Here is a 27,253-nt window from a genome sequence, read left to right on the forward strand (position 1 = left end):
CCAAATCGACCAAAATTTTATATTGCTTCGAATGAGACAACAAACAATAATGCACATATTACATGTATAATTAGAATATACATATACAATAGCAATATTATTGATAAAGAGCTTGGAGCATGATGGAGGTCTTCATTAGAACAGGAGGACCGGTTTCATTTTTGTGGATCTTTTCCATAATTCCTACCAAATAGACTGACACTCAGAAGTGGTTTAGACGATATGCTAGGGAGACTCACTAGGCGTCCATCATTCAATACCTAATGAAAACAGGGGGGAAGAGGGGGGGAAGGAACAACATACAGTAAGTAACAGTTTTCATTGCATTACTTAAATCCTACTCAACAGAAACGCAAAAATTTGTAGTTTTTGTAGTATTCTAGAAAACATGTGAAAGTACTATTTTGAAAGTTGACATTATGTGGACATATCATTACAGAATATTACTTCAGTTTGTCCTAACATATATGTACCCTTTTGTCATACAATGTTATTGTCCTCCCTCCCACATTGTGCTGCGCTGAGGAAAATGTTGGTGGCATGCAGATAAAAGAAAATTATAACATATTTTAAAAACATTGAAAAGACTTAAAGGACTTTTTATCAAAACTATCCAAAGGAAAATTCCCTTGAAAGACCCTCTATGGAATGTTGGTGTTACAGCAATGTCCTAAAATGGCTTCATTCTTCCAACAATAAATTATGACAACCGCCATTTTACATTGGGTTTTTTTCTCCTCAGTTTGGAAAGAGGAAGGAAACATGTAAAGGAAATATTTTCTTTTAATAAACACATTACATGCTACTTTAAAACATACTTAGGATGTTTCTACCCCCTTTGTATCTAAAGCCCACTCCCGCCTTAAACTTTTCTCACTTACTGCCCCGCACCTCTAGAATGCCCTTCCCCTCAATACCCGACTAGCACCTTCTCTATCCACCTTTAAGACCCACCTTAAGACACACCTGCTTAAAGAAGAATATGAATAGCACTGTGGATTATACTGGACACATGATACACAAAGCTTGGCCCCCTGCAGACGCACTTACCTAAATTCCCTCCTACTGTCCCTGTACGTTCTCCCTACCTACAAATTAGATTGTAAGCTCCTCGGAGCAGGGACTCCTCTTCCTTAATGTTACTTTTATGTCTGATGCACTTATTCCCATGACCTGGTATGTATATTATCTATTATTTATTTGATTACCACGTGTATTACTACTGTGAAGCGCTATGTACATTAATGGTGCTATATAAATAAAGACATACAAAATAATACAATAATTGAATTTCTTTAAATCTGCTCATTATAATGAACATACACTTGGGAAGGGAGGGAGTAATTCTGTGAAAGCCAAAGCGGTCATTCGGGATGTTTTTGGTCGAAAATCCCCATTGACCTCAATGAGGGTCTTCAGCCAAAAACAGACCTAATCCCCACGCGCACGTGTGCATGTGTATATATAATTAATCCATTAGTATTCACTTAAATATCCTAAATAAACATTTGTTGATGCATAAGTTGATGCATACTGTATGTGTTGTAAATTATATCAGTAAGGTGTAAATGTGTATCAAATTTAATAGATGTACAAACCGACATAAGTGTAAGAGATAAACTACAGAGTAGTCAACATTAGTTAAAATAAACTTACACTTTCTATGTACTGTACAGTAAGTAGTAGTATATTCTCAAATTGATCACATATGAAATTCGATGGATGGCATTACGGAGTGTGGACGTACAAAGAATTGCTTCAGGAACAATACATAGGCCAATAATAACTGAGCAATCTTCTGCCATTAGACACTTTCCAGCACTGGAAGACCTTTTACAGCCCATTGACTTGAAGGTGTCTTCCAGCGGTGGAAAGTGACTTACGGCAGTAGAACTGCTTAGAAAATATGGCCCATAATCACTTATTTGTATAACACACTGTAGCTGAATTAGACATTTAGAAAAAAAAGTGGAATCTTATCCAATATGCTGGAATACATATTTTAAAAAGTTGTTTCTAACTGATCAATTCAATGAAATATTTTCAAAGTGAATTATATAAATTGTCAACTACCATTTGGAGCTAAATGCTACTATTATCACTGTGTGTGTGTGTGTGTGTGTGTGTGTGTGTGTGTGTGTGTGTGTGTGTGTGTGTGTGTGTGTGTGTGTGTGTGTGTGTGTGTGTGTATTGTTATTGCATATGTGTTTGTTAACTGTTACATATTAAACAATTGTTTACAGCCAACAACAAAATATAAATATATAATTAGTCTGACTTCTGATCCATAAGGGCTATAATCTTTTGCAATCAGTAACTTAAGTTGGATGATAGAATAATTAACATTACATTAAATTCCTCCATAAAAAGTGAATTCTTAGCAAAATACTTAAAATCCAAAAATAGATTTATTTTTATTTAAATCTCTAAGCTGTCCTTGCGTTACACTATTGTTAATCTTTTGGTTGGCTGGTTGAAAAACAAATCTTTCCTATTCTCCTATGATTTTATATCCTGATAATCTTACATTCCAAAATAATCTATGTCATGAAACAAGTCATGATTTATATACAGCCTTTCCTTACACTGAAATATTTCACAGAAGAACCTCAGGATTTTCACCAGGCATCCACACGTTGTGGCATCATTTATTATCTTCTGGTGTAACCTCCCCCTCACCCCCCTCCCCTGTTGGGTTACTAGCTGTTATCTCAAGGGTTAATGCCTGGGGAATTGTTGCAAAGTGGTGACCTTTATACTGTATATTTGTTGCCAAGAGTCTAACTGAAATTAAGCCACACCCCTTTTCTTGAAGGATCTCACCCTGTCACATGGGGTGGGCATTTAATAAGGAGCCCAAAAACTCTCTCTGTAGCAATGGTGACCTGTGAGGTCATCATAAGATATAAATATGGGAATATATGAGGTTGGGTCACCGACCACCGGAGTGCCCCAATTCCATTCGGAGGATTCCAGGAATAGTACCAGAGAAGGGGTCTCACAGTGTGTTTATGTAGTCCTGATAAGTGTGTAACTCTGTGTTAGATGTGCGGTCACCTTTCTTATTTTCTTAGTGAGGGAAAGTGTCCCCAGTTAGAGAGGGCCTCTAATGTCATCTGAAGAAGATATAGGATATCTAAAGGAGGATGTGCATGACAGTTCACAGTATCCCTAAACCAGGGCTCCTAAGTACCGCCACAATTAAGGTAGCTCTAACAGCAACCCCAAAGAATATGCACACAAGGTTGCTAAGGAAGACTACAAGGATGTGTCAGGATGATAGGTAGATGGGAACCTGGAATGAAGTACACCCCTAGGCTGAGTCTATGATAGTAAATGGGAATAACTGCAGATCATTACATTTATAGAAAAGCTGTTCCTCTTGTGGGAAGAGGAAGATGACTACAAGCCGTGTGTACCTCCCTGAGGAGATGTGTGGAGTCCCAGGGAAGAAACCTGTATTTATGAAAACCTGTCCTGTCAATAAAACTTGTCCAGTTTATGAAAAGTTCCTGGCACCCTTTCTTACACCCTGAAGAGCTTACATAACCATGTCATTACTTTTTACCGCTGAGGAAGAAAGCAAGACTTTCGAAACGCGTAGGGTGGTTCTGTGAGGTTCCTACTACTCGGGTGTGAGTGCTGTACCCTTCCGAAGCTGGGAGCTGTGAGCTGTGGTAAATCAAATGCTGGCGTAGGAATATCCAACATTTCAGCATTGCTGTGTTTGGTGCACGTGGCCCGGGCAGACCAGGAAGTATCTGTGTGTGTGGTCCTGGAGCTTCTGCAGTGCTGGGAGAGGACTGAGGCAGACGCAGCTAGCTGGAAAAACCTGTCCCTGCCCATAAGAGACTCCTCGTCTGAGCCCAGGTGTTAACAACAGCAGCAGCAGCAGCAGCAGCAGCTATCCATAAGAGGGGATACACTTTGAATTATCCATTGCCTGATTACATCCTGTTTTCGGTAAGCAGGTACCCCCACCCGAGTTGGAGAATCTTGCCTGAACCTAATATATGTTTTTATGTACTATTTTATGTGTAATAAGTGTATTTTATGATATTAATGATATGCCATATTAAATGCCATTGTGAGTAGTTACCTGTTGTTCTCAGCGTCTGTTAAGTGTTGTTTGTTTATGTATGTGTATGTTTTACAGTATTATGCTATGATTTGATTTCTTTGTATATTTACATGTTCACCCTTACCACGTGGAGCATCCAATCGGACGGGCGATTTCCGTGGCTCTGGTTGTATATTTTATAATATATATTTTAGAATATCAATTAGAATTGCTTTGATCATTACAGTGTTGAGCGCCACTGATATAACTTCTTTTCCACTTACATAACCAGCCAGCCGAACACCATCACTACTGTACCTCACACAATTGTGACCCTCCTTAGAAAGAGCCAGGTAAGGAGGAGTTACACTGGCATATGCTAGTGAATGGTTGTTTGATTTTCCCCGTGCGAAAATTGGATCTCAGAAAATACTGTAATACAGTCACATTCGGACTAGTGAGAATAACTTGCCTGAAACTTTCCAGCAGCCAACTGAACATCACTGAGCAAGACCTCAGGAAATACATAGGAAGTGGCAAAAGAACCGCTGAGAGAAAAGGATTCAAATCTGGTTGAAGCTGTTTCACCAGCTTCAACACACGTTTCCAAGCTTTTACACTTCAGTAATGTGCATACCTAAAATCAGAATAGACACATGCATTAAAATGTAGCTCTTGGCATTTAATTGTAGCAGTAATTTTCATTCCACAAATCATTCATTGCTTTCCGCCAATTTCCAAGAAGTACTAAAGACTCTCAAATCAAAATGAAAGTTAGGGTGATACCATTTACCAGCTCACTGATATTACACGAGAATTGAAAGTCTTCCAGACTACTAATGCTAGTGGTGAAAAAAAGAAGTTAATTACCATTACAGCAAAAAAAAATACTACTTGTGAGCACATTCACATGTCTTAGACAGGTCTGCAACCCTGCTCTTCCCCATTATCTCTTAGCATGCAGTGCTTCCACTGTAGACAGAGATTCTGGGAAATTACATGCAAATGAGTACACAGTGTCACCTTTTACATCATGTCTATTTCAATATAGACCCCTATAAAACTAAGCGACAAGATCAAAAGATAAAAAAAAACGAAACGTTGGTGTCATTTACTGTCATTTGCGTGCTTGGAACTTTTAAAGAATCAATTAAAAATGTTGACCCTTTCCTTTTATGGTGCATGTTGTGAACCAGGTGGTCTTCCAGGATATGACTTGGTAGTCCTTAATGAGAAGTTTCCTGCTTGCAGAGAAATTTGTTTGACAAAATTGCCTTTTGTATTCTCTTCAAAAATAGCTGCTGCTTATGAGTGACCTCATAAGTCATTGGTAATGATTGTCTCTCTGACAGCTTCATGTCGGCGGTCATATTAATTCCTTAAAATGACTGCACGCGTACATTTAATATACAGACGAGACAACGAGTATTCTAAAGCTTGCCTTAAACAAGACCCAGCATGTACCTGGGTCTTTTTTGGCGATTGCCACTAGTTTGTGTTAGAATAACCGCCGGCACTACAGTATTCCTCAACTGGGGGTTTTCTGGTGGTAAGACCGGTGCCGTCTATATAGGAGACCTATAACTTCACAAGTGCAAAAATAAACATTACCTCTATATGAAATACTTTGGAAGGCGCATGAAGACCATCAAAAGCACCAAGTACATAAACTTCATCACTTTGCTTCTCCAGTATATTATAATTTAAATGACAGCAGAGATTATTATGACAGACTGTATAATTTCCTTGAGGCTCTGTGAGTTCAGTCAAGGAGAATTCATCAATGAAAATTGTTCCATTGAAAACATTGGTGCCTGGGGGAAAATGTTCAATGCTGGTTGCATACAAGTTCCAGTTGACAAGAGAATGTGTTGGACAATTCCTGGTGTGTGATTTGAGCTCTGATGTCACCAAACGGCCCTCATCAGTATCTTTGTTGTAGTAATAAGGTCCCAGTTTATCAGGTGAAAATATACCACTTCCTAAGAATAAAACACAAAATATTTTAACAATGAAGGTAAGATTATGCCAAGTAGCTTTTCAGTGCAGTGGCTAAAAGTATTGTTAATGTTGCTAACATAACAATCATATTCAAGTATAATTAAATATATCAATATTATTAATAAAACATGGACATTTATTACAAACATTCTGATGAAGGGGTCTTGTCTCCCCAAATCATTGTGCACACATTATTTTTTATTGTGTATGCCTTTAATACAAATTGATAGAACCGAAACAGTAGTGTTACTGTACATCCCCCTCCCTTTGTTGAAATAATTGTTGTATTTAGTACTGTACAGTAGGTGACCATGGATGGTAATAACCTAGGTTTGTAAATGAAAAGGAAATCTTAATCCCCTAGTACCATCACACGTCGATCACTGGAAAACAATCTAGTGTATATCCAGAATTGACCCTTTAATCTGGGCAGATGAAACATTTGCACAGAACACACTCTGGCATACCTGCTACAGTTAAAAAGGTAAATTCTAATGTGAACCCTGTGCTGCAAAGTAATCCTGAGCTACAAGGGACTCAAAGCCTCTGCAATTCAGAGGTTAAACATCACCTTACGTCTGTTGGAAAAAGCTTCCTTAAAAAGTTGATAAAATACTTTCCTAAGCTAATTCATTTACAAAGTGATAATTGAAGATGCACGTTCAAATGCACCTTAGTTTCCCTACTGTTCTTGCCAGACAGTGTCCCCGGCGCGATAGACTTTTACATCTTTGTCCGCTGCACTGGGGACAGTGAGTCTTGCTACTTCTTTAATACTGAAGTACTCATTAAGATTGTTTTGATAACTATTGATGATAACTATTGATAATAACTATGGAAATGCAAATTCACTTGTTAACTGTGCAGCACAATGTACAATTCACCTCTCCATGTACAGTACCACTAGCTGACTTCTATAGGGAACTCACTAACAGAGCAATAATCCACACTTAACAGTTATCCCTGAGATCTGCAGCTTATCTGTTTGTACAATTTTACAAATCACTTCCATAATGGTGATCCTAAGTCTCAACATCAACGCATCTTACCTGACACGCTTCACACATCTATATTCTGCCTAAAAAAAAAAGCTGTGTGTGCTGTGCACGCGCATAGTAAGTGAAACTTCTTTGACTTTTGTCGCAGAAATTGACTTATAACGCGCGTGCTCGGCACACGTGTCAGTCAGTGTATGTCAATCAGTGAGTATGTATGTGCGTGTGTGTCAGTCAGTGTGTGCATGTGTGTCAGTCAGTGTGTGCGTGTGTGTGTGTGTCAGTCAGTGTGTGCGTGTGTGTGTGTGTCAGTCAGTGTGTGCGTGTGTGTGTGTCAGTCAGTGTGTGCGTGTGTGTGTGTCAGTCAGTGTGTGCGTGTGTGTGTCAGTCAGTGTGTGCGTGTGTGTGTGTCAGTCAGTGTGTGCGTGTGTGTGTGTCAGTCAGTGTGTGCGTGTGTGTGTGTGTGTGTGTCAGTATATGTCTCTCTCTGTGTTGTGTGAATGTCTCTCTGTGTCGGTCAGCGTGCGTGTGTGTCAGTCAGCGTGTGTGCCAGTCAGTGTGTGTTCGTGTTTGTGTCAATCAGTGTGTGTGTCAGTCAGCGTGTGTGCGTGTGTGTCAGTCAGCGTGTGTGCGCGTGTCAGTCAGCGTGTGTGCGCGTGTTTCAGTCAGAGTGTGTGCGCGTGTTTCAGTCAGCGTGTGTGCGCGTGTGTCAGTCAGCGTGTGTGCGCGTGTGTCAGTCAGCGTGTGTGTGCGTGTGTCAGTCAGCGTGTGTGCGCATGTGTCAGTGTGTGTGCGCGTGTGTCAGTCAGTGTGTGTGTGCGCGTGTGTCAGTCAGTGTGTGTGTGTGTGCGCGTGTGCGTGTGCCAGTCAGTGTGTGTGTGCGCGTGTGTGAGTCAGTGTGTGAGTGTGAGTCAGTGTGTGAGTGTGTCAGTCAGTGTGTTTGTGTGTGTGTGTCAGTCAGTGTGTGTCTCTCTCTCTCTGTGTTGTGTGAATGTCTCTCTGTGTTGTGCCCCCCACCCCTCCCCCAGGCGGAGCTGCGGACACGGAGCTGCGGACTCCCAGCCCCCCCCCCCCACCCCCGGCGACACGGTGATCCCGTTACCCCCCTCCTCCCGACTCCCACTACCCCCGGCTTAGTAGCGGACACGGAGCTGCGGACTCCTAGCCCCCCCCCGGCGACACGTGGTCCCGTTACCCCCTCCTCCCGTTACCAAAGCAGGACATTATTGGGGGTCTCCCTCACCTAACGGGGGCGCGCATGGCTCCTCCTCGCAGCTGCTGCTGCCGCCGCCGCCCTCTCCTGGCCTGAGGTACCCGGCGGTCACATCTGCGCATGCCCCCCTCAGCTCCTAGGTCTCCTCCGCCTGCTCACCTCCCCTGCACGGGGGTCCAGGGGGAGAAGCAGGATCCCGGGACTCAGGTCGGGCAGGATCCCTGCACGTCCGCCTCCCCCCAGATATCCAGCAGGGCGCGGGTCTCCATGTCCGACAGACATCCTGCCGGGCAGGGGGTCGGTGACCGGCCCGGAGATGAGCTAGCAGCAGGAGGCAGGCATGTGGCGTCCGTGAGCGTCACCATGACTACCGCATGCGCGGCATGTCAGCGGGCGCGGGGAACAGCGCATGCGCGGCATGGCAGTGCACGTTTGGGGGGAATGGCGCCGCTGCCTGCCGCTTCTGCGCATGTGTGGCGTCCGTCAGCGGCGCCATCACAACTGCGCATGCGCGGCATGGCAGCTGGGACCGGCGGCCGTTAGGAGCGGCGCAGCGGCCGGCCGTGTAAGGAGAGCAGCACCCTTTAGTCAGTGGGACACAGGGAAGCGGAGGTAGGGAAGAGGGAGGAGAGAGGCTGAGCAGCGGCTCCTCCTCCTCTCTCAGCCGGAGTACTTGCGGGGCTTCCGCCATCTTATTACACCCGCAGCACCGGAAGCTCTGCGGCAGCCATCTTGCTATACCCATGGCAGTGGCCGTTAGGAGCGGCGCCGGCGGCTATCGCCGCCGCCGCATGTCACAGCAGGTGTGTGGACAGCATGTCACAGCAGGTGTGTGTGGGGGAGCAGCGGCTGTTAGGAGCGGCGCCGGCGGCTATCGCCGCCGCCGCCGCATGTCACAGTAGATGCAGGGGGGGGGGGGAGCCGTGACGTCACTTCCGTTTCACATTTGTCCCCCATCTCTCCCGTTTTACCCCATCAGAATAGGTGCCACTAAAGAAGTTTCACTTCAAAAATATAAACCATTAGCCTTAACCATTAGTTATAGATATAGCCTTGGTTGCTCCAGACTATCTTTCTGCCTCCTGTCAAGTAAGTCCTAGTAGCTACAGGCAGTGACAGGCTATCCCGTGGGGTTTAACCTCCCTCACGCTGCCTCCTTGAGTGGCAAGAGAGGAGGTGACACTTGGTCTGTGTTGCAGGCCCTCATGGTGCAGACCCTGTGCACTCCCATTTTCGTTAGGGAGGATGCCTTCCAAATGAAAGAGTCAGTTCCTTCCCACATGGGGAAGGGAGAGTAGCTCAGCCCCTGCTGGGGCTGATTGAACCAAGATCTGTGCATAGCACAAGGTCTCAACATTATCTGCTGGCCAGCACCATCCAGGAGTCTTAAACCCATTTTCCACTACATGCAAATGCTGTTATACCATTTGCAGTGGCTGCATCAAATAAAGACACCTTTTATATACTTCTGGCTAAGTCACAGTCTATTGAACAGAAGTATAGGTGAAATACCTGTAGCCTAGGCAAGATCTTCCAGAGGTATGGGGGAGGAGAGGGAGTGGGGGGTGTTGTGAGTTACAATCCAGTATAGGAAACCCTCAAACATATTATCAAAGCACTCCAATCAAGACTCAGTGAAGATTATATCCTGAAACAGATTTTTCCTACACCACTGGAAACCGCCCCCAATCTATCAAATAGTAGGTCTAGAGTGAGACAAAACCGCCCTTGTTTCATATACTTGCAAAAATCTACAATGCAAAACATGCCTTGCTGTACAGTACATACCAGCTCTCTACCATACTGTATTTAATACCTTCTGTTTCCGAACCTCTGCCATATCAGATAAATAACGCTGTGAGGTTTGAAAGCTTGTAACATATCAACTATCTGTTGGTCCAATAAAAGGTGTCACTACTCATTGCTCCTCCATTATTTTACTACCATTTCCTATCACTAAAACATAAGATGAACAAGTCTCTCATAATTTTTATAAACTAGAGGTCTCTAGGAGCATAATCTCCTTGGTTTTAGCCCTGGTAGTCAATTGGTTCAGAGAATATGTTACTTGCCCTTGACAATTTTCAGGACAAAACATGGCTGTCATAAGCATAGTTGCTAGTAAACCAGTGAATAGAATTCTACTGAAAATGTTTCACCTTTTAAATAGATTATTGGCATTAATATTGCCATGAGGCTTATTTGTGTAAAAAAAAATGAAGTATCAACTAAATTGCGGAGAGTTACTATGTCTCAGGGGTAGCCAACGCGAGGACGGGTTTTCAGGATATGACTGCTTTAGCACAGGTGGCTCAATCGGTGGCTCAGACTTCGACTGAATAGGGATATCCTGAAAACCTGACCTGTTGACAGCTCTTGAGGACTGGAGTTGGCTACCCCTGCTATTGTTCATGCAAGTAAAAAAACTAATTCAAAAAGGTAAATACAGTATTAAGGAGCATTTCTTTCCTTTACAGACCGGCTAATAATTATACCATATACTGTAGCCCCATAACATGTCAATGTACTGTTTCGACCTATGTGTATTTAGGGTTGCCAGGTGTCCAGTATTTAACAGGACTGTCCTTTATTTGGACACTGTCCAGTAAAATATTAGAGGTAATACTGGATATGTATGTGTCCAGTATCATCTCTCTGGACATAGTGACTTGATCGGATTGGGGCTGCAGGATTTCCCAGAGTAAGGAGAGAGCAGGGCTATTGATGGGGGCTGACCATGAGGTTGTTAAAAACAGCAAGGCCCTGCTTCTCGGCGCTCCGCTTTTTTGGCGATCCGCCAATACCGAGAAGGGGGCTGCCATGTCTGCGTATGCGCAGAACGGGCCAGTCCGGGGTCGCGCGTGCACAGAATGGAGGGTTTTGCCGATGTTACGCATGCGTTGAACGCCACATTGCTGGTCTGTGCATGCGCACATAACGAAAATCGCCGGTTCTGCTTTCCGGCGGGTCCTTAGAACGGAATCCGCCACATGACTGGGTATAACATTTACATTGCTCAACATCAATTATATACCTGTCATATGCAAGCTGGTGTTGTGAATGTTGGATGACAGGAGATTGACTCCCATTCCCATTGCCCACGATGAGTGGAATTCAATGGCACTAAAGTGGGGAAGAAGATTAAACCATGCTGTTGTGAATATAATGGTATCCACATTGTGGCTAATAACCAGGGCTACTGCAGGATCGTGAAAAAGTATATCAAAGCAGATAAAAATGCCAAACTTCCCAAACGGCGTATCAAAAGTAACAAACTCTGGTTCTTTTGGTACATTGAACTGATCTTCACCATGGAACAGATGATACTGTAAAAAAAAAAAAAAGCATTTTTATTTGAGTGTATTTTATCAATAAACTCAACGTTAATTAACAATGGATACAACTATAGAAATCCTCTGTGTGTCTCAGCATATGGATTTTTATTTTCTTCTGAATTGAAAACTAATTGTGTGGAGACCAACAATAAAAAACATGGCATAGTTATTTGCATGTACCAGCAGGTTACAGGAATACTTAACATTAAAGGCTAGCTAGTTCATTTGCATAGTGTGGGGTAGCAAGTGCATCATCATTTGGCTAGGTCCACACTTTCTTTTGTTGCTTGCATTTTGACAGACTGACATTTTCTCATTTTCTTTTATTTTTCTCTTTAACACTTCATGTGTTTCTCACATGCAGTCTTTTTCTTTCAGCCTATCCCTCCCTAATGCCTTTGTGCACATTACAATTTAGTGTTAAAATACCTTTTTTGGCCCAGACGTACTGTACATGCCATACATTCTCTCACATATAATTTCTCATATTCAGACACCCAACCTCCTATACATTGGCCGATGGAGTACTTCCTGTTCGTCATGGTGGAAAACATTACAATGCAGTCCAGCACCTGCTTCCCACTGCCAAATTCTACAAATAACTTAAAGTACATGTAGCAGATGTTAACGAAAAATAACGCGAGAAATAACATGGTAAATATTGCATGTGTTAAGGAGATATTGTACGCGTTACGTGCGTTTTCAATGGCGCTCGGTGTAAAACTTATGGTAATAACGTGGTAATAACGCATAGCATAGTGTTAACACAAGTAATAACAGCTGCTACATCTTTACCTCAGCTGCCATTTCTTTCAAATCAAGATCTTATGGTGAGTTGGGCGGTCATGTACTAAGGCTAAAATTAATGGAATTCACCTATTTATTTTAAAATTACATTTAAAGATTATCCTGTTGTTAAATAATCTGGATAGTAAATTGGAGTGGCTTATTTCTATCTCATAATAGTTAAGGGAAAAAAGTGTCCCAAACTATTTTAACAGGCAAATTAAAAAACATGTCCCATATTAAAGGTTTTCCTTCAGCCGCACTTGTGTTTTGCAAAGAAAGCAATTATGTTTCACACTAATATTGTATTGATGTTGTAGGGAACAGGACAGACTTTAGGTGATCCTCAGGTTCTTTTCATTCAGTGACAGTGCCTCCAGTCACTGTAGGCTACAGCAGAGCTGCAGGCAGTGCCTACCATGACAGTTCTTTTTCTCCTGTACTTCTGTCCAATAGACTGCGACTTAGCCGGAAGTATATATTTGATGCAGCCACTGAAGATGGTATTACAGCATTTGCATATAGTGGAGAATGTGTATCAGGCCCTTGGATGGTGCTGGCCAGCTGATAATGTTGAGGCCATGTGCTATGCACAGATCTTGGCTCACTCAGCCCCACGAGGGGGCTGAGCTACTCTCCCTTCCCCGGGTGGGAAGGCACTGACTCTATAAATTGGAAGGCATCCTCCCTAATGCCAAAGGGGATGGCACAGGGTCTGCACCATGATTGGCTGCAACACAGACCCAGTGTCCCCACCTCTCCTGCCACTCAGGGAGGCTGCGTGAGGGGGGTAAAGACACCAGGATGGCCTGTCACTGCCTGTAGCTACTAGAACTTACAAGACAGGAAGGCAGAAAGATTGTCTGAACCAGCAATGGCTATATATGCATTCACTTGCATGGCTGAAAGATGTTTTATGACCTAGCAGCACATAGAAAATATGGCCCAAATATTATATCTAAGATCTGTCATTTGATAAAATGTTGTCAATAAACTTATATGTGAATTTCTATACTTATTGTGACAGTGTAAATGTGTGATCCATTTACCTTGTGGTAACGTGCTATTAGCTTTCCTTCAGCATCAAATGCAACAGTGGTATCATAGATGAAATGGCCATCTTCTGGACATCTAGCATCACTAGCATTGCATATTTTTTTGTCCCCAATATTTGCAACCAAATAAATAGAGTTGGTTTTTGCCATGCAACTCAGTCTTTCCAGTACTTGTGCTGGGCCGAACCTGCATTAAATTCCGATAAAATAAATATTAATTAAAGTCTGAGAATGAATTAAGGAATAATCTATATGCTTGTGAACAGGTGCTAATTCTCAAATCTTCTGTCTACTAAACTAACCACCCTGTATATTCCGTTTCTAAATACCATGAAACCTGTTTTCATTAGACATAAATGTACACAAATATGGTTTGCTGCAGGTCTTGAAATCTTTTCCTCAGTGTACAATATTGATAAAGTACATTTATGAGCACATTACTTGCAAGTCCAGTAACCAACCTCACACTGTTGAGACAGAAATGTTGAAATACAGTAGCTGTCTGTGAGTATGTTTGTAGACCCTCACTTCTTTCGACTCAGGCTTTGCTTAAAGGGCAACCAGAAGTCCCACAGGTGGGGAAGCAAAGCGGTGCACTGCTCAATGGTGATGGAGACTGGATCGTGTGAAAAAAATAAATTTTCACGTGAAAAGCTATGCTTTTCATTTACGTGAGGACAGCACTCTTTGACAAAGCGCTGCACAGCATGAAATGCATTAGAGTGCCCTCTATGTGTCCTGATTTTCATGTTGCCAGGTTAGAATAAAAGTGATTATTTCACGCGATCCAGCCTCCATCATCATTGAGCAGTGCACCGCTTTGCTTACCTCCTGTGGGACTTCCGGTCGTCTATTTCCTTCAGCCATGTGCACGCCTGACCCGGAGATACTTTGTGGAGGTTGTGAGAACCCTATACCACTGTTATTGATATTTCATCCTACTCAGGACTGTGCCCACTCCAGGAGTTACATACCCCTAGCCACCTCAGGATATGTCCCTGGCTCACAGCTGTGTCTATGGATAGTCCCCCTGGGCAACATACCATGGGGCTTGTTATATTTCCACAATAGGAGTTATTTATTATATACATACTGAATATCTTCAAATACAGTGTCCAGATTTACCTACATTTTATTACATAGTCATATCTGCATGGGTCATATATATATATAGACTGTGGGCGCACAGCTGGGGATATTTTTGTGACACACTCACACTGGATTCTCTGCTCCAGGATTCTCCATTTGCTTAAAAGGCAGTGTAAAACAGCAGAAATAACTTAAAGGGATTCATGTTAAAGTGGATTAGAAGAAAACAGTGACACATTGAGTGCTCATTTGCATGTTTTTACCCCAGAATCCCTGGCTGCAGTAGAAGTACTATATGCTGTGTAAATATGGGGTAAGGCAGGTTTGGGGACATGCCTGAGAGGTGAATGGGTTCATACGTGTTTACTCACAATAACTTATTTATGTGCCTGTTAAGTAACCACAACCATTGTCACAAAGCAAGACCAGCAACTACCCTCATACTGATGAGACCCACAGGTAGAAGATTTGTTGGCACTGCACTTCTTTTACCTAGCTTAAAAGCTTCGTTAAACAGCAGGCATAGTTGCCTATTCACTAAACTTTGATAAGTGACTTAATGCTGGTTAAGGGCACCTTTCATGCAATTTTGCATGTGTAAAGAAAAAATAAAAGTGGCGCAAGTCCTATTAATGAGGTGCAATAAATAAAGTCTCGCAGCTGGTGTCCCAGGAGGTAATTCAAACTTCTCCTTATATAAGATTTGTAGAAAATAAAGTTGTCCTCCAGCGCGTGGTCTTATTGCTCTTTTCTTCCTTATGTAGACAAAAAGACAACAACAAAAACACCACACACAAGTGGTACAGTATAATAGGCGTCGACACTCAGTATCTTAATCTATAGAGAAGTAGAGAACTTGACACTTGCCTGTGTATTTGTTCCCGTAGTGCATACTCCTCTATTTTCCTTCTGCTGTTACCTTAAAAAGTGGAGAGAGGCATAGCATAATACTGTTTATTACAAAAATAAGGGAGGTGAGATAAACATACACTTACAAACGACCAACCACATGGATTGTGGTGGTTTCTATTGCAGCAAGTGTCCTTTAAAAACGTCCTTGCTGGAGGTGCTTTTCAGTCACTTTTTCTCAACTCCTGACTTGTGCGCCTGGGTCCACGGGGATGGGAGGCTTTCTCAGACTCGTGCACAGTCTGTTGTGCCTCTCCTCGTCTGATTCGGCATACCGTGCATGCGCAGAGCTCCCTGCTGCTTGTCAGTGTTGGTTGGCTGATCCGCAGACTCCACAGGTATGGTGGCTCCAAAAGACCAAAAAGGGGATGTCCACATCAAACTAGTTTCGCCTGGTTTGGCTTCACCAGTGATGTCATTGTGGGTGTAATGCAGTGTTCTTTATAGTGGTTTGATTGTGCGCTCCTCCCCTTTATTCAAATCTACCTGATGACTCCTTACAATACAGTGAGCACAGAATCTTCTCTTGGAGACTATGAATACATTGCAGTTAAAAATATAAATACATAAAATGCATTGAGATAACTCCCTTAAACGGCTACTGTCATCTTCCCTCTTTTTGGTTCCTTATAAAACAATGTGTTGATTAGCCATGAATAGTATGAAACCCCATATATTCATAGAGAGCAGCAGTACATTCATAAAAAGCAGCAGTACATTCATAAAAAAGCAGCAATTTCCATGTCTATATTTAGACCCAAAGGAGTGAGTGTCTGTAAAGTAAATATCCAGAAAGTTTCTCTCGTGGACATTTTCTGACAGAAATCTCCTCCTCTCCAATCATGTTCCACTTTTTCAATTCCCCAGAATCTTAGACATTTTGGGTTCATATTCTGATTAGTTTTATAGTGTTGTGATACACTATGAGTCTCCAAACCATTTAAAATATTGCGTATATGTTCCCCTATTCTTGTTTTTAGCTTCCTGATCGTTCTACCCACATATTGCAGCTTGTAACTACATTCTAATGCATATATTACTCCTTTGCTATTGCAAGTAATATTGGATTTAATGATATACTTAACAGGTGATACATTGCTTAAAAATTCCTTTATTTTAATTTCCTGTTGTTGCTACAGGCTCTACAGTTGAGGCATTTAATGAACCCCTTTGAAGCTTGGTCTAACCAGTTCTCTTTTGGTTTGTTATTTATGGAACTGGGTACTAGTTTTTGTTTTATGTTGGGGGCTCTTGAAAAAAATCACATCCGGTTTTGGTCCAATGATTTCTTTGAGCCATTGGTTCTTCTGCAGCACATGCCAATGTTTGTTAAGAATACCCTTAATATCACCAAACTAGGTATTAAATCTGGTGACAAAGGGTATCCTTTGGTTACTCTTTCCTATATTAGCTGGTGTGTCTGTTTTATATTCTAACATCTTTGTTCTGTCTAGGTCATTAACTTTTTGGATTGCATTGTTTATTACTCTATCCTTATATTTCTTCTCAATAAATTTTTGTCGCATGGGTTCTCTTTGCAGTTCATAATCCTCTTTCCTTGTACAATTTCTTTTAAGCCGTCTGGGACACCAGCTGCGGGAATTTATTTATTGCACCTCATTAATAGGACTAGCGCCACTTTTATTTTTTCTTTATTGTATATCTGTATTCTCAATTGTTGGCTGCACCTATAAACATGGAGAAAACCTCTCTCTTTTACAATAGAATGCATAGAGAGCTAAGGTTAGACGAGGTATTTGATGTTTCATGTGATGAAGAGTTAATCACAACAGATGAAATACAAGGCAGTCCCCTTTTGGAAGATTTGTTCTTTGAGTTCCAGAAACTAGAAAATCTCATGACAAATGAAATCAAACAGGTCTGGGATTTGGCATCAATAGAAAAGTATCTGGAGCAAAAAAGAATTCCACGGGGACCATGCCTTTTTAAAAAACCCATCATAGAGCAGGATAACCCCATTTTTATGAAAGAATGGCACAGGGTACTTGATAATTGCTCCTTTGAGTTAAATTTAGAATAGATGGCATTTCATTTATACTTAATCATAATGTTTTCTGGTTTGAGGGAGACTACTTCCTACAAACAAAGGGTACAGCAATGGGTACGAGGTTCGCGCCAAGCTACGCAAATCAGTTTTTGGGCTGGTAGGAAGATCAAACCATCTGGTCCAATAACCCCTATGGCGCGAACCTCGTACTATACCGACGCTACATTGATGATATTCTTATCACCTGGAATGGAAACCAAGATTTGCTAATAACATTCTTGGAAGGATTGAATATGAATAATTTTAATTTAAGATTCACTCACAATATCAGCCTTACAAATGTGGAATTTCTGGATTTGCAAATTTTTATTGCGAATGGCAAAATCCATACAAAAACGCATTTCAAAACAGTTCATTGTAATAGCTACATTAGCGCTACTAGCTGTCACAAAAGGAGCTGGCTAGAAAATTTACCTCTTGGAGAATTCAGACGGCTAAAAAGAAATTGCACAAGGAAAGAGGATTATGAACTGCAAAGAGAACCCATGCGACAAAAATTTATTGAGAAGAAATATAAGGATAGAGTAATAAACAATGCAATCCAAAAAGTTAACGACCTAGACAGAACAAAGATGTTAGAATATAAAACAGACACACCAGATAATATAGAAAAGAGTAACCAAAGGATACCCTTTGTCACCAGATTTAATACCCAGTTTGGTGACATTAAGGTTATTCTTAACAAACATTGGCATGTGCTGCAGAAGGACCAATGGCTCAAAGATATCATTGGACCAAAACCGGATGTGATTTTTTTCAAGAGCCCCCAACATAAAACAAAAACTAGTACCCAGTTCCATAAATAACAAACCAAAAGAGAACTGGTTAGAACAAGCTTCAAAGGGGTTCATTAAATGCCTCAATTGTAGAGCCTGCAGCAACAACAAGAAACAGGAAACTAAAATAAAGGAATTTTTAAGCAATGTATCACCTGTTAAGTATATCATTAAATCCAATATTACTTGCAATAGCAAAGGAGTAATATATGCATTAGAATGTAGTTGCAAGCTGCAATATGTGGGTAGAACGATCAGGAAGCTAAAAACAAGAATAGGGGAACATATACGCAATATTTTAAATGGTTTGGCGACTCATAGTGTATCACAACACTATAAAACTAAACACAATATGAACCCAAAATGTCTAAGATTCTGGGGAATTGAAAAAGTGGAACATGATTGGAGAGGAGGAGATTTCTGTCAGAAAATGTCCACGAGAGAAACTTTCTGGATATTCACTTTACAGACACTCACTCCTTTGGGTCTAAATATAGACATGGAAATTGCTGCTTTTTTATGAATGTACTGCTGCTTTTTATGAATGTACTGCTGCTCTCTATGAATATATGGGGTTTCATACTATTCATGGCTAATCAACACATTGTTTTATAAGGAACCAAAAAGAGGGAAGATGACAGTAGCCGTTTAAAGGGAGTTATCTCAATGCATTTGATATATTTATATTTTTAACTGCAATGTATTTATAGTCTCCAAGTGAAGATTCTGTGCTCACTGTATTGTAAGGAGTCATCAGAATGTATGTATACATAATGAACATGATAGATCAACAATCAGGTAGATTTGAATAAAGGGGAGGAGCGCACAATCAAACCACTATAAAGAACACTGCATTACACCCACTATGACATCACTGGTGAAGCCAAACCAGGCGAAACTAGTTTGATGTGGACATCCCCTTTTTGGTCTTTTGGAGCCACCATACCTGTGGAGTCTGCGGATCAGCCAACCAACACTGACAAGCAGCAGGGAGCTCTGCACATGCACGGTGCTCCGAAACAGACGAGGAGAGGCACAACAGACTGTGCACGAGTCTGAGAAAGCCTCCCATCCCCGTGGACCCAGGCGCACAAGTCAGGAGTTGAGAAAAAGTGACTGACAAGCACCTCCAGCAAGGACGTTTTTAAAGGACACTTGCTGCAATAGAAACCACCACAATCCATGTGGTTGGTCGTTTGTAAGTGTATTTTTATCTCACCTCCCTTATTTTTGTAATAAACAGTATTATGCTATGCCTCTCTCCACTTTTTAAGGTAACAGCAGAAGGAAAATAGAGGAGTATGCACTACGGGAACAAATACACAGGCAAGTGTCAAATTCTCTACTTCTCTATAGATTAAGATACTGAGTGTTGACGCCTATTATACCACTTGTGTGTGGTGTTTTTTGATTTTGCATGTGTAGTTATTCACAAAGCTTCAATAACTTGACAAAATCACTTGAAATGGCTTTTTAACTAGCGTTAGCACACTATTATAAGCCGCGTGGTAGCAGAACAAATGCCTAAACTCACATTTTGTGCCAATCAACTGACATTCACAAGCCTTCGAGTTGCAAATCGTGGGTTAAATACGCACATTTTTTTCTTGCAACCTAAAAGGTGGCGAGATCGGAATCGCGATTTGCATCTGATGAAATTTATTTTATTTTCATTGCATCAGATTGATTCCAGAGGTCTCCGGAACTGATCCGCAGTCATTTCAGCTCCGGAGAAACCCCGATTCAATCCTAGGTAATAAAAATAAATTATAGCCCAGCTGCATTACCTTAGTGGCTAACTGCTAAGGTAATGAAGGGGTTAAATAGCAGGAACTGCTTTTTTGTTTGGTAGAGGGGGTGGGTGAAGCTTGTATTTGCCCCAGGGTGGCGTTTTGTCTCCCGGGAGGGTTGCAGTAGTTACAAACGCTAAGGTAATGAAGGGGTTAACCGCTCCCGCAAGGCAAGGTATCTCCTGCATTGTTTAAATGTCTTGCATCACGGCGGAGATACCGGCACCCCATACTAGGGCCTTTAATTCGGGAAGCAAGGGGTCCTCAGACGTGAAATTAATGCGGTTCAGCTTCGGGGACCCTCTGCTTCAATACTATGTTATTAAAATGTAAATTAAAACTGTATGATTGCCTGTAGGAGCTGTGAAGGAAGATGCAGCTCTCTCTGTGCATCTCTTACAGACTGCAGGAGCAAAATGGACTGTTAAGTTCATTTCGCTCATTAAGGAAACACAAACTCGTGCGGTTTGGCATTTTTTTACTAAACGCCCAAAAATTTGAAGTTTTTCTTAATAAATACCGTTTTTACACAAATTTCATAGCGTTCGCTAAGAACACGCCAACCTGATCGGTAAAGCAATGAACTTACTGTATCGATGTTTAGTGAATAGACCCCATAAGATGAAAGGGTTCCATGATAAAATGTATGACGCATGACTAATTAGCCACTTTGGCCACTAAATGCTTAACATTTGCATATACATGGATGTTATACTTTTATATTTTATTTGTAGTTTATGTTAAATGTCAACCCCTTTGATGCCAGAAGGCATTTCATTGCAATGCATTGCTAGCCTCTGGCACTAAAAAGGAGTTTAATCATTTTCTCCCATAGGGTTTTATAAGAAATCCCTTCATATAACACAACAGTGGAAAAGTGGGATATCTCCAATCCTCTCATAATTGCATTGCTAGCTCTGATTAACACTGTTTAAATAAGTTATCACTTATTTATATCACTAGCGTTATTTATCGCAGAGTTAACACAATTCTTAGTGAATAATAAACTTGCAATTTCAAATAATATCACTCCTATCCCATTTTTTAATAACACCAAATTATTTTTAATAATTTAATAATTTTTAATAACACCAAAAAAAATTAGGAGAGATAGGTCAAAGAGAGGAGGAGGGGTGTTATTTTATATTGCAGACACATTACAATTTACACTGTTAAATTGCCCACCAAGCCCACCCTCTTTTGAAATTCTAGTTGGCAAAATCTGCCTCCCCTTTTCTAAGCCCATCTTGCTTGCTGGCATCAACTGCCCCCCTAAAGCCCCTCTACAATCCCTGACTGATATCACCCAATTTCTTGGCTCCATTTCCTCTCTGAATGAGAAGAGTGAGCTGCTAGTTCTTGGGGATTTCAACTTCAATTGGCTTGACCCTAAAAACCACAAAATCCAGATACAACTCAAGTCACTTAACCTATCGCAACTCATTTCCCAACCCACACGGATAAACCTGAAATCGCATAACCATTCCTTGCTAGACTGGATTCTCTCCTCAAACCCCAGCAGAATCCAATCCTCTGGCATCCTTCCTGATATTTTCAGTGACCATGCAATAGTGTACTGTGTAAGGAAAATTAAACCGCCCCATTCAAGCCCTAAAGTTCTCCTCACTAGAACATTTAAAAACTTTAACCCACAACAGTTTCTGGATGACCTTACCAACTGCCCATGGCACAGAATCGATTTAATTCCCGACCCTGATTCTGCGCTCGACTATTTCCAATCCGAATTCTTAAAACTCTGTGATACCCATGCTCCACTACGCAAAATAAGGGTACGGGGGGTCCACCTTCCATGGGTTACACCTGACCTTATAACACTCTACCAGTTCAGGGATGCCTTGTGGAAAAGCTACAAAGTAACTGGCACTACCAAGGATCTCAATCACTACAGATGCATGCGGAACATGTGCACAAGGCAAACAAGGCATGCAAAAGCACAATATTACTCTGACAATCTCCACCAGAATACATCAAACCCAGCTAACTTCTGGAAGGTTATCAAAAATATATTCCAGCCTCCTAACCATCAACAACCAAGTAATATCACTAAGGGGGATATTACTTTGACAAACCCCACTGACATTGCAAATGCATTCAATGATTACTTTGTGGGGTGTGCCACTAACTTATTAGCGAAACGCAGCCCAAACCACAAACCTGAATCTCATCCTGGGAGTACCCCTCAACACTCCCACCGCCTCCCAACACTGCCCACAATTTTCAATTTGGTCCAGTATCTGAAGAGGAGATTACACAAGCGCTCCTCAAACTAAAACTAAGCAGCCAATGTGGACCCGACTTACTACAATCTAGGTTCCTACGACTTGGTGCCCCAGCCATTGCCAAACCAATTGCGTCCATAGTCAACTCTATCCTGTCTGCAGGCCATATCCCTAAGACCTGGAAAACTGCCAGAGTTGTCCCAATCTTCAAAAGTGGGGACAAAAACACTGTCTCAAACTACAGGCCAATCTCACTTCTCCCAATTCTTTCCAAAGTCATGGAAAAATGTGTCCACTGCCAATTAAGCGATTTCTATACCAAGACAAATTTCCCTAGCCAATTCCAATCTGGATTTCGTCCCAAACACTCCACCGTAACTACCCTGCTAAAAGTTTGCAATGAAATCCAGTGTGGAATGGAACGGGGACAACTCACTGGTGCAGTATTCCTAGATTTTGCAAAGGCTTTTGACACAGTTGATCATGCTATCCTGCTTAACAAACTCCAGAGCTCTGGAATAGGGAAGCATGCTTTAAACTGGTTTCAGTCCTACCGATCAGGAAGATCCCAACATGTGTCCATCTCAGGCTCTAACTCCAACCCCCTGGATATAACCTTTGGTGTCCCGCAAGGCTCTCTTCTGGGGCCCCTACTCTTCTCAGTGTTCTTTAATGATCTTCCCACAGCTTGTAAGGAAGCCTCAATACACATGTATGCAGATGACCAATCCTATATGCACACAGCCATAGCCTCTCTGACCTTCAACACATACTTCAGTCTGACTTTTTGAGACTCGAAAACTGGATTTCCCAAAACAAACTGTTTTTAAACACTGACAAGACTGTAACAATGGTATTTGGGACCAAGACTAAATTTGTAAAGCTTCCAGTGACTGAGCTCCTGATTAGAACCAACGCTAACACCACCCTAACACCTGTCACTAGTTTTAAATACCTGGGCTTATGGTTTGACTCCCACTTAACATTCGGGACGCACATTGATACCCTGACAACCAAGACCTATGCCAAACTAGGAGTACTTTACAGGAACAAATCCTCCCTAAGTCTCCTGGTCAGAAAGCGTATCGCACAGCAGATGCTAATGCCAATTATTGACTATGGAGACATAGTATATGGCTCGGCTCCTCAAACCCACCTTAGCAAACTTGACACCCTCTACAATTCAATTTGTCGTTTTGTTCTCCAATGCAACTACAACACACATCACTGCGAAATGCTCAAATAACTAGATTGGTCAACACTAGAGTCTAGGCGCAAAGTTCACCTTTCCTGTCTTGCCTTTAAATTCTTCATGGGCAAGCTACCCAGCTATCTGAACAAGCTCCTCACCCCTACCACATGCAGCACCTATCACCTGAGATCAGTCTCCAAAAGACTATTCATGGTCCCAAGGCTCAACAAAGTATCCGGACGTTCCTCCTTCTCCTTCCGTGCACCCCAAAACTGGAACAACCTACCAGAGACTCTCACATCCACCACCAGTTTAAGTTCTTTCAAATCTAAGGCTGTCTCACATTTTAACCTGGTCTGTAACTGTTTCATACGCTCATAATATATATTTTCTTTAACTGTGCACGCAATGTCTCTGTATATAATATATACCCTGTTCATTTATGTAACTGTACTTGAAACCATGTATTATTTGTTTTAATCTGTGCCCAGGACATACTTGAAAACGAGAGGTAACTCTCAATGTATTACTTCCTGGTAAAATATTTTATAAATAAAATAAATAAATAAATAATAAATAATGCAGCTATATCGACCTTTACTGAATCTAGGCATTTTAATTTTAGATATTACATATGAAATACATTCCTTTGCAATGCAATTTGTTATTTTAAGCAAGAGAAAAATACGTTTGTAGACTTTTAATAAACTGCACTACAACGACTTAAAACATTTTGGCCAAGAATCAGCAAAGCACAATGCAATAACTGCCATTCAAGTCAATGGCAATTACCACCCAATTGGATGCAATATCCTGCATGACACCTTGATGACTCCTGGCCTTTTAGATATGGCTTATGTACTGTACAGTATTTATATGATCAAGTACAACAAAAGTACAAAAAGCTTGACAGCACTCCATTGGTCTTGTGTTTATTATGCAAACGTTGATCGTATATGTTTGTATCACAAACACATTATTTATTTGACACAAGACCAGTAGAGTGCCGTACAGCTTTCTCTACTTTATCCAATTTTCCCTTAGGGTGTTGGGGCCATGTGCACCGACGGCACGTAAGTATTGTTTTTGAGAGTGCTCCCTGCATCATCTATTTACATGCCACTAACCTGTGCGGCTCAGAACATGGAATCCAGTTAACTTCGGGGTCTGGAATATCTTCAAGGTAAGGATAAACGGAGTCTCTTTGGAGGTTAAAGCAACAGATACCATATTCTGGTGTGACAATTATGTGTGCACCCTATTACAATAGGGAAAAATAAATATTATTGGACATAGTTTATGGAGTATAAGAGATTATATATATATATATATATACATATCTATCTATATATATATATATATATATATAGATAGATATATATATATATATATATATATATATAAGTTGCAAAAAAACCTCTACTCATAGGGTCATCAGAAACATAGACTCTAAACTTTCACATTCATTTATTATTAAATTCAAAGAATAATTAAAAACTACTATCCCCTTTAAAAGGAAGTGATGTAATTCATGTTGATTACAAATAAATAACGTATGCAGCATAAAAAAAAATATTTTTAAACTCTTTGCACTTGTATGTACAGTATGTATAACTTTGTTTATATAGCGCCAACAATGTACACAGCACTTTACAAAATACAAGGTAAATAAATGAAACCAGGTACAGTAAGTAACAACATAAGGCAAAAGGAGACCCTGCCCTAAAGAGCTTACAATCTAGGTGTACTTCATTGTGTTCTCCTGTAGTTCATGGAATAACAGAAATCAATACTAACATCAAGCATAAATCAATAGATTTTACCTTTTCTGCGGCTGCTTGTACTGCTGTTTCCAAGACATCTATGTTTTTGTTCATAAGTGACAAAGCTTCCTCTCTTGTGACTGGTGATTGATTTGGGTCAGGAAAGAAAGGAACATGTTCATAGACTGCTGCAATGAATGTGTCCAAAGCGTGACTGTTGAATACACAAAATAGATTGTAAATGAAAAGATGAATGAAAATCATGGTGAAAGCTTGTGCCTACTCGAATCTGAGAGAACAACAAGCCAGCATCTGAGTTAGCTGTGTGTTGTGTGTGGATTAGGTTGCTACAGTATGTATCTAGTTCATGGTCATGCAATACCGGAAAAACCTGGAGTGCTATAACATGAATAATAAGTAGCATTGTGAAACTAAATGGGCAAAGCCACCTAGGATTGACATTTTCAGTGAACTCTTGCACAACCCGTCTATGAAATTCGCAACCTAAAAATTGGAAATTGCTCAATGTAGAGAAGGAACTCTGTGTCCTGATTGCCAGAGAGTGTTCTGCAGCTGTAAGGTTTATGGTAGCAACATCAGTACTGTATACTGTATTTCACACTGGATTCACAATAGAGCAATGTTTCAAGGCCCCTTTGAACCAAAAACTGATGAAGGGGCAAGGGGACCTTGAAACATTGCTCTATTGTGCACACATAACAGTGTGTCTGCTAACATTTCCCTGTGTGTGCTGATTTTTTCTGTATTGTGGCTTTTTTGATACATTAAAGAAGAAACTTTGAGACCCAAAGCAAAACGTAAGTCCTTTTTATTATTTTTGAGTGCTGATCCAGTTTTGTTTTGGTACACTAGTATGCATCTTCTGGTATAGATGCAGGATCATAGCACCTCTAGAAAACAGCAGAGGATTGGTGGGACAGCGGACCCAAAGCAAAAATGTTGGATCTCATCAGCAGTTTCAAAAATAAAAAATAAAAAGTTTATTGAATTTCATAATAAAAAACATAAAACAAAAAACATAAATAGACAAAAAATCTCCTCCTCATACCACCTCTAGCTGAATTGTGTTAGACAGGATGAGTGCTAATTCATTCTATTTTAAGTTTTCTTTTTATAACTTCTGGCAAACATCCACTATTATTTAATTTTTTCATGAACTGAGATGTATTTTTATCATAAGATATTGCTAAGGGAGCTTTTTTATAAAGAAAAAAGTACATTTACAGGACATTAGATTGAATACTAGACATTCCGCCCAAATCCATTTCCCGTTATTACCCCGAAAATCATTTTTGCAGTGTAAAATCCGCAAACTGATTTGGGCGGTTTCAATCCGTGCGAATTCATCAAAATCCACCATTGGATACAGCCCATGGACGGATTTGTAGAATCTAATCCACAGGTTCAGCAATCTGTTGAAGAATTCTCAAGAATCCGCCAACAGATTGCTGAATCCGCGCATTGGATTCTACAAATCCATCGGTTGCGGAATCTGTGGTGTGTATTGGTAATAATTATTAAAAAAACGCAAAATCAGCCTTTTTGAGATTGATCCTCTGTGGATCCAAATTCCCCCAAACAATTTTGCCCATCTCTACTGAATACATCATAAAGATATTAAAAACAGACACTTAAACATCTTACACTGTGTAAACAGTAGCTATGCAGTGATAAGTTCATAAATAAATACATATTAAACATCCATATTGACTACCAATAGATACTAGATTCACAGTCTCATTTATAAAAATACTCAACACAAATAAATGTATTTATTTATAAAATGTTTTACAAGGAAGTAATACATTGAGAGTAACCTCTCATTTTCAAGTATATCCTAGGCACAGAGTTAAGATAACAAATACATGGCTACAAATACATGGTTACATTAAATTAACAGGGTTATACGGTATATTATATGTAAACACATTGCATGAAAAGTTAAAGATAATATATGCTA

General features: G+C 40.8%; 2 protein-coding genes across 2 annotated transcripts in view; one reads left to right on the plus strand and one right to left on the minus strand.

The window, feature by feature from the left end:
• LOC142493382 (pantetheinase-like) lies at window positions 1–25,639 on the minus strand. The gene is made up of 7 exons (XM_075597342.1): window positions 25,333–25,639; window positions 24,637–24,767; window positions 13,440–13,632; window positions 11,304–11,595; window positions 5,672–6,042; window positions 4,533–4,697; window positions 1–260 (listed from the first exon to the last, which is right to left on the minus strand). The coding sequence occupies exons 1-7, from the start codon at window positions 25,534–25,536 to the stop codon at window positions 156–158; spliced, it is 1,461 nt and encodes a 486-aa protein (XP_075453457.1). The 5' UTR covers window positions 25,537–25,639; the 3' UTR covers window positions 1–155.
• Window positions 1–27,253, plus strand: part of RPS12 (ribosomal protein S12) — a 248,085-nt gene that overhangs the window by 52,839 nt on the left and 167,993 nt on the right. The gene's annotated exons all lie outside the window — the stretch shown is intronic.

Source organism: Ascaphus truei, chromosome 4 (assembly GCF_040206685.1).
Source record: "Ascaphus truei isolate aAscTru1 chromosome 4, aAscTru1.hap1, whole genome shotgun sequence".
NCBI lineage: Eukaryota > Metazoa > Chordata > Amphibia > Anura > Ascaphidae > Ascaphus > Ascaphus truei.

Bases quoted from the DNA above. Each gene is read 5' to 3' on its own strand.
- LOC142493382 (XM_075597342.1), bottom strand. From the start codon at position 25,536: ATGATTTTCATTCATCTTTTCATTTACAATCTATTTTGTGTATTCAAC. The intron at 24,768-25,332 runs GTAAAATCTATT...CTATTGTAATAG, and splicing joins TACAAGCAGCCGCAGAAAAG to GGTGCACACATAATTGTCAC. The intron at 13,633-24,636 runs GTTAGTGGCATG...AATTTAATGCAG, and splicing joins CCATGTTCTGAGCCGCACAG to GTTCGGCCCAGCACAAGTAC.